The sequence below is a fragment of the Eurypyga helias genome, unplaced genomic scaffold, assembly GCF_000690775.1.
Source record: "Eurypyga helias isolate BGI_N326 unplaced genomic scaffold, ASM69077v1 scaffold17117, whole genome shotgun sequence".
Classification (NCBI taxonomy): Eukaryota; Metazoa; Chordata; class Aves; order Eurypygiformes; family Eurypygidae; genus Eurypyga; species Eurypyga helias.
In genome coordinates this window covers 16,867-32,268 of record NW_010262507.1, presented here as the reverse complement: position 1 = coordinate 32,268, position 15,402 = coordinate 16,867, and the positions used below count along the sequence as shown (strand labels likewise).

The window sequence follows — 15,402 nt, the reverse complement described above, 5'->3', positions numbered from 1 at the left end:
AGCAGGAGAAATCCAGAACAAACCATCCTGCCACAAGGGACCTGGAGCTTTTGGGGCTGTGAATTTTGACCTTCTTTAGTTCTTCTAAGAGTTAACCCAGCGAAACAGGTGCCCCTTGCTACAAGCCCTCTCCCAGAATTGCCACTTCACAAGAAAAATGTTGGCAGTGATACTGCTTTTCTTTAAAAAAGAAATAACCAGTGCCACATCTGTAACACCTCTTGAGTTTGAATTTCCTCATAAAGACAAACCCTGTGAGTGTCCTCCTATGGAAACGGGTGTCCTGCGATCCCGGTCATGGCAATTTCCCCTTAACTCACTGCCAAGCTGCTTTGGAAGTTGTCAATAAGCGACAGAAGAACCTTTTCCACGTTGCTAAATGGGCATTTCCAGTACCAGCTCCAGCACTAACTCAGCAGTGTGATCCATCAGCATTTAAGCTCTTTTCTAGGAGCCTCCGGGAGCCAGGGATGTGCACTGGCAGGGTGTGAGGAACTGCTGGGAAGTGATTTTTATCCAGTTGGTTACAGGTGGATCCCTGAGGAAGTGATAGTTTGCTTCTCTGGAGTAGCCAGCATGAACAATCGTATCCTGCTGGCCTGGGGACATCTGGGAGCCGTTGGCCCATTTGTGATGATGTGCTTGGTACAACACTAAAGGTTGGTCTTGTGATCTGGGCTGAGCAATCTCGGTCTCCCCCTTCAGCCTGCGCAGGCATTTAGACATCTGATCCTATCAAAGAGAAGCACTCATTAAAGTCCACATCTGTGGGTTTGTTAGGTTTTTTTCCCCAAATTCTACAATTTCCAGGTTACAAACTCTACAGCAATTTATTTCACATGACACATAAATATTTGGAGCCCTTCCAAAATGAAAAGGCCCTTGAGAACATATCCATTGGAAGGAAATGCAAAATCTGGTCATTAAAAATATCCTGACATGGACTCTACAAAAGCCAGGCCTTTTACAGCAACACATAATGTGGAAAACGGACCAGGGCGCTGATGCAACCTTTGCAAAAGCCAGAAAGTGATGGGCAGAGTCCTCCAGCAGCAGCAGATGAGCTGGTGGTTCACAAAGCACTGATTTGTGAGAGTTTGGTTTGCAGATAACCTGCAGGATTTGAAAACTGTTTTGGGTGGGTATGGTAGTGTTGGGCTGATGGCTGGACTAGATGAGCTTATAGGTCTTTCCAACCTTATTGATTCTGTGATCCTGGGTGGGAGAAAGCAAAGGAGCTCCCTGGTTGTACTATTTCTGTAACTTCAGGCATGTTCCTAAAAAAAGCACGAAGTCAGAAACTGACCCATGACTGCATTTGCAAATTAAAAAAAAAAGGAAATAAGAAAGCCCTTCTCTTCAGAATTTCTTATTTAGAAATAAAAATGCCAGCAAAACTATGACTGAAAAAATAATTGCTCTGCACTTCAAAATACACACACACGGGTTGTTGTCCACCATACCCATAGGCATGGCTTTGGTTTCCTACAATTCCCATTTGTGCCTGACCACTTTGCACTGGCACAGCCGGTGCTCACAGCATAACAGCTGTGGTGTCCATATCCTGCACTGGGTTCAATAGTTTCATTTTAGTAATTCACAGAATCACAGAATGGTTTGGGTTGGAAGGGACCTTAAAGCCCACCCAGTCCTACCCTCTGCCATGGGCAGGGACACCTTCCACCAAACCAGGTTGCTCCAAGCCTCATCCAGCCTGGCCTTGGACACTTCCAGGGATGGGGCATCCACAGCTTCTCTGGGCAACCTGTCCCAGTGCTCCCCACCCTCTCCAGGAAGAATTCCTTCCTGATTCCCAGCTCAATCTCCCTCTTTCAGTTTAAACCTGTTACCCCTTGTCCTGCCAATTCCCACTGCTGGGGCAGAGCAGAGGACAGGCTCCTTTCACACAGACCACTGTCTTGGGTACCCCAAAGTATACAGATCTCAAACTAAGAACAATGGATGAAGGTTAAAAATAAATAAAAAGCCTTTTAATACATTTTGAGTTTGTACTTGGACTTGCTAAAGCAGTTGCCTACCTGGTCTGCAGTACAAGTCTCTGGGAGGCGGAAGATGAAGATGTGCCGTCTTGCTCAGCCCAATCTGCAGCTGAGCAGTACAAGCAGCTCCTTCTTGGAGGGCACCTTGGTGTCAAACAGCACCTTCTGCTTGCCTAAACAAACAGAGGCTACATCGAGGATGCTTGGTTAGGACCAAGGGTTAGGCAATGCTGAGAGCAGAGGTGAACCTGGAAGAGCTGCTCCAGTGGTCCCTGAAGCATGGTCCTTCCCTGCAGGTAAGTGTAAAAGCAGGTTCCCAAGCAATCAGACCTTGTGCGTCTGCACTGTCTGTCCGTCTGCCCATCGGGTTGTCTGGGAGCTGTGACAGAGGTCCAGTACTCAAGAGCAGGAAATTCCTGCAAGCTGTATGTAAATCAGGGTCTGGAGAGAGGAGAAGCCACTGCGTCTGCTAAGAACAGGCAGGAAGATGCTGCTTATCCTCTCCAAGAGGAAACAGCACACAAGTCCCCAGCACGTGGAGGCCAGGGCCAAGCCAGGAGGCGTGCAACGCGCTAGCAAGCTGGGGCACACGGCAGGGTGCTGAGCACAGCGGTAGGGCTGGGAACGTTGGTGTGCTTAGGGTACAGAGGATGGAAAGATGTGGAGATGCATTTCTTTGATTATATTTTTTTAAACATCTATACCAGTCAGTTGAGCACTTCCCAACTCTGCTGAAAAATGGGAAGCCAAAATATGGGCAGATTTCCAGACAACTGCAAAATCGTACTGCCGAAGTGTATGTCAGGGAATTCAAGTGAAAAATAGATATATCATTATTTACAGAATGTACGTACATGTATGTTCTTCAATATTAAGAATGCATAGAAATCACCATATCAGTATAACAGCGTGTTTGCACATATCGAGGTGGTGCTAATAATTAATTTTATAATGTGTTCTAACATCTCAAGATTAAAATATCTCTTTTTTTACCTGTAGTGCCACTAGTAAAACAGACAATTGATAGATCTTCTGGTCGAGGAGGCTAGAAATACACAAGGAGGATAAGAAAAACGCATCAATCAAATGCGGAAGGGTCAGCGATAGACTGTTGTCCTTGTATAAACTTAAAGACCAAGCCAGTTATATTTCAGCTTTGCCACAAAAGGCTCTCATTCCCCTTGGCAGAAATAAAAGGCCATCATAAAACTATTTTATCATGTTTCTGTATTACTCCCTTGCGCTTTGCTCCAGCTGCATTAAGGGCATGCTCTAGTATAAGATGACTCTGATGGATGTTTGTGTCTTGCAGTTAATATTTCCAACGACAGCACCTGTACCTGTAGGCGTGTGGGAAAACTTGAGATAATTTACTGATTTCCAGATAAATTCTGGCAATGGGTGGTTATCCACAACAGGGGACAGCTACCCAAAGCTACTGATGGCTCACGTTTCCAGTAGTAACTCCGGATTCTCAGCACTGCTGCATGTGTGCACTATTTTGGGTCACGAATGACTAAATAAGCAGCCTGAAAGATCAGAAGCTGCTTTTGAAAGTTTTGCAGGAGGATGAACAGCCAGTGAAAAATATCAATGCAATTTTCCAGGGAAATACTGCCAAGTACCTTTTCTGAGCTATAGGAATCCTATCGGAAAGCCAAGGGTGCACACACATTCCCCAGTGCTGCCCGGGGAATGTAGGGGAATTAGCATGGCTTAACAATGGCATTTAATTACCATCCCATTAACGTGTTCAGCAAGGATGAACTGCCTCAGTTAAGTGGCCCAGGCAGAGGGTTTGAAGCAAATACCACCCATCTCCAGTGGATGGTATCGACAGTCCCTGGGCTCCTCCACTGCCTCCCGCATGGAGAGGGGCACGTGGCACTGGACAGGCACGCTTCCCCGCTGCCTGGAGCAAACCCTTCCCTCTTTTGTAAGAGAGCTAAGGGTAACAGTCGGCTGCAGTTGGGAGAGGGGAAAGCAGCATGCCAACACTCACCACAGGGACGTGTCGACTCTCACGGCCACGCTCCTGAAAGAGGTTAAAGTAACAAAAATGAGTCCCACTTTAATTCCTGTGGTGTAACCTACATGCTCATCTGCAAACTACTGAGGGAGAGCATGAGCTAGAGCAGAAAAATGGGTGGCTAAGAGGTAGGACATCCTTTCTAGCCAAAAGTTTCTTGCATTAAGTGCAGCGCCATCCCTGGATTTCAAGTAGGCTTCAGGTTGAGCTGGATCCAGGCTGCTTCATGAGAGTGTGAGGCTGTAGGCTTACAAGTAGGAGGACAGTGTCTCGAACAGCAACTCCCCTTCCAGGCTGAGTTAGCAGCCCATGTCTTATTAGAGCAGGAAGGTGTGAATCATTGGCTCTCCCAGCAACAGGGAATAACACCGAGAGGCAACTGCACTGACCATCAATATTAACAGCCCCGAGCTGCTCTTTTGTTCTCTCCGCACACTGAACTGGTCACGCAGTTCACAAATCCCTGTATGTTTTACTGGTTTTTTTTACAGAAACTACAAAATACAGTAAAAGGAGAGGGAGAGCAAACTTACCTCCACCTCCTGCATGGCCTGGATGTGAACGCCACAGCGACTCCCTCTCTCCATCAGCTCCTTCTCAAACGGGTCCATCAGGATGATGGAGCTCAGACCTGGCGTTTCTCTCCTCTCCACGTGGTCGAGGAGTGTTCTGGCTTTTTCAGGTTTGTCACAAATGACTGTGGAAATGTCAGCTGGAAGAGAAGCAGCCAAACAACTTGTTTACTGTAAATCTTCTTTAATGCAAGACTGGCTGCTGGCTCACAGCTAAGATTGCATCAGTTCTCCTATCAGAAATCTAGAATATAACATACATTTCCTCTTAGAAAATGACTGCAATTTTAGCTGGCTTAAAATCAATGCCGAAGCTGTAGCTGACATATACGATTATTCTGGGATTCAGTTCAAAACATTAAAATTGCTCACCATGTGGGCTAAAACTTGAGGCAAAATATGAAGCATCACAGGAGTGGGTGGCCCTGGAGTAATTCCCGTAGCCAGGGCCACCCCATCCATGGCTGTGCAGGACCAGGAGTGTGGAAAATGCAGCAGAGGCAGCCCTGACCCAGCATGAGGACACACAGCTCCCCAGAAACTTCTCTAAGTGACTGAGATACTCACTGAGTAAAATCACCCATCTTCTGGAAAGCAGAAGAAAACGAACCATTCCGAGCAACTGAACCGGTTCCTGAGTACATTACACTGATTTTGGTTTTACCTGTGTTGACGATGTAACGAATGGCTCCAGGACCCAAGGTGTCGTAGAGGGGAACCACCACCATGGAGTAGGTGTAGCAAGCCAGCTCAGAAATGATCCACTGCAGGAGACACCAAAGCATGAAGGTGAGAAGGGCCATGGGAGCAGAGGTAACACTTGAGAACAAGCTTCAAGTATAAAGCAAGTTCACAAGTCAGGAAATATTATTAATACAGCATCATGTTGACTTTAATATCTCACCTCTGGACGATTTTGGGCAAAGACCCCAATGAACTGCTTTGTGGATGGCTTGCAGCCCTGCAGAATAAGCCCTGAACCCAGAGCTTCTGCTCTTTCAGCCACCTGGAATTAGGAGAGAGGAAAAAAAAAAAGAAAACCCATACATAAAAAAAGAGAAATATAAGCAACACCAAATTAAGCAAAGACTTAGCTTACACAGGGAGGCTCTCAAATTATTCTATTTGCTGTCTGAAAGTCCAATTTTTTTACGTTATCATGAGCCCTCAGTAGCTGACCAGCAGCTGACCTCTGGTTGGCAGTGCTCTGTGGCTTCGAGTGCATCAGTGCCGCTGCGCAGAGTGGGCTAACAGCATTGAGCCCATCCCCAAAAGCCAACACACCCGTACAACGCCGGGATGCTCCCAACTGGGGAGCTAAGAGCCCCCGCACGGCATGTTAGCAACTTCCCGGTCTAGCACATGCGCGTTACCGACGGGCTCCTTAAAACCCCCTTCTCCTGCCAGGCAGGGTGAGAGCATGGGGCGGAGAGGACTCTGCCAATTCCCGCTCACCTCCTTGTAGGCCAGCCACTGGTATGGCTGCTTGGACTTCCTGAACCCCAGGCAGGGACCATTTTCTGGAAGACACAAGCAGAGATGACGGAATTAAGGGGGGAATGCCAGGAGTGAACGTGCTGCCCGGTGCTGCGCTGCAGGGACACAGAGGAGCCTTTGGAGTAAACCCGTTCTTAGCGGGGCCTGCTCCTGCGGCTCAAGTCCCAGCAAGCCCTGTCAAATTAAACACAGAGTGTTTAAAAACTAAGGTGTTTATTTACCCTTGCCCTGCGGGGTGGAATATTCACAGTTCCACTGAGGCTTTTGGTGGCACCGAAAACAATAATCTGACGATGACTTTGTTGTGCTCAACGAGGTAGGATGTCGTAAGCAGCACAGAAATAGTTACGATAGAGCAGGGAAGAGTCATCATGGCTTTTTGGAGTGGGAAACAATGTCCCACAGGTGTGTGAGAGCTCTTTGATGGTACCATCGATCATGGGGTTAAGGGCGATGGGGTGATACACCACACTCAACTTTCCCAAGAGCCTTTGGCACAGTCCCTCCCCTGCCCTGCTGTGGGATACAGGGGAACTGGGAGAGTTGCGGATGAAAAGGCAGCAACGAGCATAAACAAGGAGTATTTGCAGCTGAGGAAGAGCTCTGTTGGTCTCCAAAATTCTATGCCCGGATCCTTTTGCTGGGCCTCCCACTCCATGGTCGTCTCAACTTTCTCCCACCCACACCTTTTTGGCATCCCACACTCATTTGACCTTCTACAATTCTCACATTTTTTGGGCCTTTTCTCTGCTCCAGCCATATATTTTACTGGGGCTTCCCACATTCTGGTGGCCTCCCATGCTCCTTTCACCTTTGAATCCGAATGGGCCTCTACCCCACGTGGGCCTCCCATACTTTTTTCAGCTCCCACGCTTTCAGCTTCTACACTCTGAGCCTCCCACACCATTTGGGCCTCTACATCATCTGGTCCTCCACCTCTCCTTGCCTCTGCTCCCAAGCTTCCTCGACCTCATGCTCTCACCAGAGATGCTGAATCCCCTCCTGAAGACCTCGTACATGGTCCTGGCATCATCGTAGTAGTGTGTCAGCAGCTCCGGGCTGTCCCCAATCACCGATCGGCGTGCTCCAGCCAGACCCTGCGTGACACGATGTGACAGAGCAGGGCATGGAGAAACCCCCAGCCATAAAACAGTACGTTCCCCAAATGTCACAGAAACTGGCACCGTGTTCCTGCCCCAACACCCAAGGGGATGGGAGAGGTGGGACGTCCCCCTTGACACCTCTAACACAGAGAACCATCTGCCCAGAGAGGAGCACCTGACCCGGCTCTTTGTCATAGGAAGTGGTTGACATTTCCCAGGGGGATTTGAGAAGGAATTATAGGTCAGCAGGTAACGGAGCGGGGATGCACTGGGCTCCACAGCTCCCCAGCACCGGCACCATGGGCACCTCCTCAAGGACATCTGGACCAATAGGGAGGCCAGCCTAAAGCAGAGGCCAACTGCAGACCCCAGTGCAGGGGTTCAGTGGGGGCGTTTGAGGGGTGAGCAAGGAGGGGTGGGGCAGGCAGGGTGAGAGCGACTGAACCAAGACTGCGCTCTGAGCCAGAACAACATCTCACTGAAGTCCTAACCACAGGGAAAAAACTGTTGGAGAATGGAAATTCCTCCCACCCTTTTAAAAGGTTGTTGGAATAAAAGGGGACATCACCAAAGGCTTTAAGAATTCTCATCACACTTTCAGATATCCATTTAAGTGGAAACAATTTCCAGAAATATTTCTGCTCTTTAAAACAGAGCAGCTTCATTAAACTTTAAAACCTTTTGCAAGCAGGAAAATTAATAACTCCTCAGCCTCTAAGCATGGATTCGGGTCTACTTTTTCTTATTGTTACAGAGTTTGCAGCAGCAAAGTCAGCAAAGGGCCCCCACAAGCAGTGCCAGCTCACCACATCTGTCAGCGATGTCTCCCATGCAATGGCAGCTCCCACAATTTTTGGTCATGGATGGTTAAATGAAGCAATGTTACTGAAAATCTATGAGAATAAATTAACAGGCTGCATTCTAGTTTTCCAGTTTCCAGAAGAAGGTGGATCAAGGAGTGAAGTGATCCCTGGCACAGCGCATTGCACGACTGATTCCAGGATGAGGTTGGAGAGCCCTCAAAACCAGCAAAAGCACCTGCTGGCATCCCCTGCCGTCATTCCCACTCATGCAAAACCTCATGCAACACCCAGCCTCTCCCCCCGGCGTGCCCTTGGCCTCACCTCGACTTCCTCCGACTGCATCCGCAGGTCGCAGGGCGGCTTCACAGGCCTGGGCCGGCTGGCGAACCAGTAGGCAACGACAGCCGCAAAGGCACCGATGCCCACCAGCGCCGTGGCCGGCAGGTTGCGGAAGAACTGGCTGAGGTCATCGAACTCGGGGAGCCGCAGGCTGCGCAGGATCTCTTGAGCCTGCATCTTCTCCACCAGCGACACGGCAAACTCTGCAAGAGGCAGAGGGACGATGTCAGGCCACGCTGCGGGACGGGCATTGCGGGTCTCTGCACAGCTTGGGAATGAGGAGGATGCGCTTTCCCTTGTCAGCTGTTGCCAACACATGGAGGGGCTGCCTACCCACAACCACCTTGAGAACAGCATCTATGGAAGAGACACTAGAAAGAAGGAAACATCCCTGCGAGAGTGGACAGGAGCAGACAGCTCAGCCCTAAAGGACAACCGGGTTCAAATGTACATTAGGCAACGCAGCTGTGGTTATCTGTGGCAGAGATGCTGTGACAGGCTCTGGGATCCAGCTACGACTGTTCCCTCAGGGCTGCCAGGAGCTTGCTCGGCCTTCTCTCAGCTGGACAGGAGCTGCGTCGTGGCCGCAGCCCCTTTCAGGGCCAGGCAGCATGACGCCAGCCCTGGTCACAAGCCCTTGGCTCACACGGTGATGGACAAAGCCAGTGTGACTGTGTGCAGAACCCTGTGCAGACATGCTCCAAAACACCACTTTCTGCCTTTATGCCAGCTTCACTTTCTCATTTTGAGTGCCTCGTGGTTTACGTCAGGGTAAATTATAGGTGATTCAAGCCAAGGAAAATTTCATTTCATCACTTAAATCTTTCCTGGAAGAAAGAAAAAGGGACTGCAGAGCAGGATAAGGGAGTGCTGGGGTATGGGGCTAAAAGATGCCATGGCAGGGTCCCCCCCTGCCACGGGGACATGATGCCTCAGAGTTCCACAGGGGTGATGGGTGACTCCTGGGAGGGAGAAGTGCCAGGGCATTCCCCATCAGGCAGTCCCGCAGGCTGCAGTCCTGGAACGAGAAAAGGACTGGAGCCTCAGCTCCTTGGGTGCAGTGGGGCTGCTGGGGACCCCCAGCCCCCACCCCTGCTGCCAGCCCTGAAATGGAAAGCAAAGAGAAAACCTTCTCTCCTTTTCTTTAAAGGGGGCTTTGCACAGAGGAACCAAGCAAAGGGACACGTTTGATGACACGAGATGGCAACACTCTGCCATCCCCAACTCATTCCCTTTATACCTGCCGGAATCACTTTGCTGTGGGCACAGGGAAAGGTGGCTCCCGGATGGATGGTCTGGCTTGTGCCGGACTAATGGAGTGAAGCTACTCTCTGGGAAAGCAGAGAGCAACCAGCTGAGCAGTCACCTTGCCAAACACACCCGCTGAAGGTTGCCTTACTCTCCTCTTTTGTAGCCACTGGAGAGAGGAACCCGGCACCTGGCTCGCTGCTCCTGGGGTGCAAGGCAAGGCTGTCCCTGGGGGACTTGTGTTTGGGTGCTGAGCAGACAAACAGCATTTTAAGTAACTGGTATTTACAAGTAACAGCCCAGTAACATCTCCTGGCCAGGGAGACCCCAGTAACTGCCACCCCTCTGAGGGACAAGCCAAGTAGGTACTGCAGAGGAGCGGATCCAAACAGTTAAGGTTTCCCGTTAAGCCCCACAGCCCTATTTATGACTTTTCCAGCAGTCAAGATCTTAAAAGAAAAAAGCTTTTCTGCCACAGGAGCCTAGGCAGCCCCTTGCCTCTCGCCCTCTGGCCTCACTCCAGCCTGCAGAGCCACTGAGAGATCAATGGAGGGGCTTCACTCCCATGAGAGGGCCAGAACTTCCCGCACAATGGCACCACTGATGTTAACACTAACCAGCTTTCTTCCTCCTGGGAACAGTGTCTGGGTTATGCTGAAGGTCAGGACTACCCTCTCACAGCCTTTTCCCGTATTTGTGCCTAGTGAGCTCCGGAGGCCAGCGCAGGCCAGTCTGCAAATGGGGTCACCCCTCCCACAAGGCTCTGGAGGAGGGAGTTACATTTCCACAAGCAAAAAGCCACAGTGGACAATTAAACTCACCCACTGTCAGGCTACAACATGGTTGGGGGCAGCAGGGAGGGGTGGTAGTGACACAGAACCCATGTTTAGGGCTGTCTCCCACCGGTGGGCTCTGGCCCAGATGCTGCATCCTGCTGCCAGCCTGGCATCCCACAGCCACCTCTGCTCCCACAGAAGTTCCCAACTGTGCAAATCCCCTGGGACCACAACCAGCCCCTCCAAGAATGGCTGCAATGATCACAGCAAATGAAACTCATCCAGATGATATTACCGGGCAATACCCACCCACGGGGTTATTTTCTCCTGAGCTTTGGGCAGCTTTCCAGAAATCTGCACACCTGATAAAGTATTGACTACGTAGCTGCAGTGATGTTAGGATGAGCTGAGGCAGAATGCTGTTTTTCCCCTCGATATTTCTCCTCATCAGGCTATGAAAAGCTGCTAGCCAAACACGCTTTCACTAGCAAACTACAAAAAGTTTAAGAGCTCAGTGATGGAACTATTCATTTACTGATGAATTAGTGATTTGTGCCAAAGCATTTCAGCAAGTCCCACTCAAAACTGTCTGCTCCAGCCTGTCCCACCAAAGGTAGTCACACAATCTGCCACAGTTACTGGTTACACTGAAATCTTGAGGATGAATCCCTCAAAATCAGCCTGTGAGCAGTGTTTTGCGTTCGTCTGTGCAGCCAAGCTGGAAGCCAGGAAGGTGCTCGTGGGACCAGGGAAGCAGTGGCATGGGAGGATGGCTTGGCCACAGCCACATGCTTCTGCCCTGTTCGGCTGTAGCTATTGCCTGGGGTGCACCAGGGCCAGGCCTTTATGCCCGGGTACAGGGCACCTACGGACATCTGGAGCTCGTAGCACACTCAAAAGGATTGTGAGAGCCAGGGTTGCAATAAAAAGAACAAGTGTTGGAAGACAGAGCGGGAATAAAAGTACTTCTTGTTAGTGACTCGTTTTAAGTACGTCACAGGGCACCTCAGGGGGCGCCACAGCGATGGGGATGTCAGTAACAGCAAACAATACCAGAAAATACACTTGGAAGCACAAATCTATTTAGTTTCCACGCAAACGCAGTGTCAAGTGTGCTGGATCCCTGGGAGAGCTAAGTAGAAGAGCTAATGGTAAGGAGAAGGTTCATACTCATCTGCTTATGTTTTCTCACTTTCACTTAATAATCCAAGTTCAATGAAGACTAAACATATACATTAAGAACACGATCCTGTTCTCAAGGGTGAGCTTACCCAGTCAAGGGAAGTTCCCAGCACCTCTGAATCCTCTTATCCAACCCGAGACCTGTAACTTCAGTCACTGACCCCCGTTTCTGGTCACATTTGATTTTTGCACTACAAAGCTCATCCACCTTGGCTTTTGGGATGGAAAAAAATCAAGATTAAGTGTTGCAAAGTGATTCATGATCAGCCCGTACTTGATCTGCTCGGCACAGCAAACCTGCCTTGGGAAGGTGGCCAGGAAAGGAGCCCAGAGGTGTTTAGGAGGAGCAGCACAGTCCAGAGGGGGAACACCCTGGCACCCTCCTACCCCTGCGGAGGCTGGTTCTCCCCACCTGTAGTCACCTTGCAGTCACATACCCTCCATTAATATATTTCTCATGTGATCAGGAATATTAACAATAATTAAGTAGAGCCAGCACAGTTGGGCTGGGCTTCCCACCAGTGAGGCGTCACACCCCGGAGTGTACCATGAGCAGCTCCCATCACCTCGATCCCAGGAGGTCTCCCTCCTCCACACCCTTTCTCCAGCGGTTTTGCCCCATTTCTGTTACTGCAGTGAACCCACTGTGGTCCGTGCTCCCCCCAAGCAACTGGCCCCGGGTGCAAGCGAGCGAGCGGAGCACAGCATCCCTGAATGTGGAAACACTGACATATTCCATTTATTCCAAGTGGGACTTCGCATTACTGCCGGATTTCTAAAGTATTCCCACGGCAGAGAAAAGAGACACAAACACGCCGGGGGCGCAGAAGGAAGTGGTTTTGAGAAAGGAAGCAGTGTTGGTGAGCTGCTAGGGGGAAGAGCCATGGGCGAGAGCCTGGGGCTGCGGGAATCGGACTGCACGCCTGAAACCTCCCCCGCCCAGAGTTTGGGGAGAGCAGGGCTTCCACAGCCAGACTTTGGGCAGCTAGGAGTGACGGGGGGCTGTGAATCACCGACCAGCCTCTGTTAACAGCCCATCACCATGGGCACAATGCTTATTTATTTATTTTTAGATACAAATGCTACTATTGTGCGGTTTGGTTTTCATCTTTTCCTGCTGGAAGCAATCCTGTAACCCCAGTGTGGTCAGTGGAGCTTTAGTGACATAAACCAGTTTGGGAACAGGCTCAAACTACTGGTGTATGCATAATGCAATTAAAATTGTACCCATCCCGTGCAGCGGTGCAGTCACATCCTTCCTACCATTACATCACCGCTCGGACGCCTGCTTGGGAAGGAGAACTCCTCCTGAGATGCCTTTATCCTCCTGCCCACCGCGCTTTCCCAGCAGGGTAGGGAAGAGGCGGACGATTCATTTTATGTTGGAAACTGAGCAAAATGTCTAATTACTATCCCTATATTCAAATGAAAAAAGGGCTATTTATGCTTATAGCACTAAACCTAAATCAAATAAACAGCTTTTCAGTCTGAGAGAATTAACCACTTGCAGTGGGGAGCTACGAGCAGCAGCCTGATGGCTCAGAGCCTGCAGACCCACGGCTTCGCTCCCCGCAAGTGGAACATCCCCGTCAGCCGGCGCTCAACGCAGATCCGTGTCCCTGGCTACGGCACCGGCTGCTCACTCATTTCCCCGAGGAAACAGAATTTACAGGATCTAAAACATCTCAATCCAGAGAGGCAGATTTAGAGGGATTTCACTCAAATGAAACAGTGGGAGCTTTCTGAATGCTTGAAGCTGTGTTTTCTCACGTTCAGCTCTGCAGACCCCAGGCTCTGAGATTTGTCGTTGCTTTCTTGAAGCAGGGTTGGTGACAGAAGATTTGCATAAGGAAGGGCCCAGCAAAATTCAGACCGTTCTCCCTTACCTTCCCCTGCAGAATTAAGACACGATCAGAGCGCTCTGTACACAAAGTTGGGGTGGCTGAGATGAGGGTTCAGATCATCTTGTGCCTAGGTCTCCATCCACAGAGGGTAAGGGAGCAGCAGAGCTCACAGGGGCACAAAACTGGCAGATATCAGTCACTCTCCACCACTGGGAACAACTTGCAGTGGCTTTTATTTAAGTGAGCAGTGATTAACGTGTTGCTGAGAGCGTGTGCGCAGAGGCTGCCGTAACCCCGCAGGCAGAGGGCATTTGGGGATTTTGTGTGTTGCTGGCAGAGCAGAAGTCTCTTTCTTTTTTTTCCTGTTTTTCCCGTTTTCCCAAGCTTCATGCAAGCAGTGGGACAGCAAGCCTGGAGGAGCCGCTGCCACTAGATGCAGCTCAGGTACCCCTGACTTTCTCCAACTTGGCCAGAGCAGCAGCTCTTGGGAGGTCACAGGCTACGAATTCCTAATCACTGCCGTAATTAAAACCAGAGATAATACCAAGCCAGCCTCGGCCATGCACCTCCACAGATTTTGGGCACAGAAGATGAGGTGTTGGATGAACCTTCAGTTCCCAGCCTAAGGCCTGTCTGGGTTACAGTCGGGCTCAAGACAGAGATGCAGAAGATTTCATGAGACTAAACAATCCTGGGAGATCTCTGACCACAAAAGATGAAGTCCAGCTTTTGTTGTGCTTCAGCCACAACAGCAATAGCCAGTTTATTCAGAACCTGCAGATTTTTTCCTCATTTATTTTAATTAAAGAGAAGAAAATTCGGGAAGCTCAGCACGCTTGGCCACCTTTCTGTTTTCAGCCGCTCTGAGATTAGGTCAATTTTTTGCTGTTTTAATAGTTTTACGCTATAGTGTTTATGGAAATGGTAACGCCACACTTTATAGCAGGCACAAAGCCAGCTTGAACCGTGTTAATCATATAAATGCCATTATATACTTATTGATCATTAGGGATAGCTACTGAAAACCTGATAAAAGAGCCACGCTGCTGGGAGATGGGAAGCCAGACAACCTACAAGTCCTGCAGGCGGCTTGAGAAAGAATAAAGGGGGTGATAAACAAAGGGAAAACACATGAGCACCAAAAATATCTCAAACTATGAAGAATCAATGAGCAGGGGTCCAGCAAACAGCCCCAAAACAAAGCGGAAGACAAACGATACTTGGCTCACATACGTCTGTGAGGCTCCTTTCCCTTCCTGTCTCACACGTGTAATTGTGGTACAACCACGCCACCACACCGGTGACCAAAAATGCGTCGTTCCTTGGCCCGTGTCCCTCTGCAAGTGGCTTGGCACCAGCAGCCCCACAGCCCTGACCCATCTCACACTCATGTAGGTGCATACACAGGGACCCTCTGTACCTCACAGGGATTAACCAGCTACAACTACTTGGGATTCAGCAAATGTTGGGATTAGCGGCCCAGCCAAGGCTAATACTATTTAAAACTTTCTTCAACTTTGCCTGCTTTTGCTCCTATGAAGTAACCTGTCTCACTATAGCCCTTTTCCTCATTTCATGTCTTTCACCTTCAGTCAGATCCCACTGAAGAGAACTCCCACGTATTGCTGCTTTGATTTTTGGGATAGCATATTTTAATCAAAACTGTGGTTTCCATTTAAAAAAAAATCTGTCCTCTACCCATCAAAACAAATTCTTACAGATGCTTAATTTTACCCACTGTGAGCGAAATAATTGACTCCCAAGTGCAACAATATATAAACCACAACTACTGTGTTGTACTTGCATTACACAATTCTTTGCTAAGTCAAATTATAACTGTATATTTAATTTAAGAATCTAAGCAAAGCTATTGGTCCTCCGACTATGGTTCCACTGTAACTCAGTGAGTCATAATTGGAGTGGAAAAAAAAAGTAGTAACCAGTTTGGAGATAAAATGGCTCTTTTTTGGATTATTATGCCGGGATTCAGACAGCACAGGAAAGTGTGA

General features: G+C 49.3%; 1 protein-coding gene across 4 annotated transcripts in view; it reads right to left on the bottom strand.

Moving 5' to 3' along the window:
• The window catches only part of ACSL6 (acyl-CoA synthetase long-chain family member 6), a 27,162-nt gene extending 18,622 nt beyond the window's left edge, over window positions 1-8,540 (bottom strand). For 2 of the 4 annotated variants that reach the window (XM_010155756.1, XM_010155755.1), the window contains exons 1-8: window positions 8,326-8,540; window positions 7,081-7,195; window positions 6,057-6,121; window positions 5,506-5,607; window positions 5,266-5,365; window positions 4,563-4,741; window positions 4,003-4,035; window positions 2,994-3,045 (exon numbers count right to left, since the gene is read on the bottom strand). In XM_010155756.1, coding sequence (XP_010154058.1) covers window positions 2,994-3,045; window positions 4,003-4,035; window positions 4,563-4,741; window positions 5,266-5,365; window positions 5,506-5,607; window positions 6,057-6,121; window positions 7,081-7,195; window positions 8,326-8,520 — 841 coding nt within the window. In that variant the 5' untranslated portion in view covers window positions 8,521-8,540. The remainder of the gene's footprint in view (window positions 1-2,993; window positions 3,046-4,002; window positions 4,036-4,562; window positions 4,742-5,265; window positions 5,366-5,505; window positions 5,608-6,056; window positions 6,122-7,080; window positions 7,196-8,325) is intronic. The other 2 variants (XM_010155758.1, XM_010155757.1) reach the window with 2 other exon arrangements.
• Window positions 8,541-15,402: the final 6,862 nt, after the last annotated feature.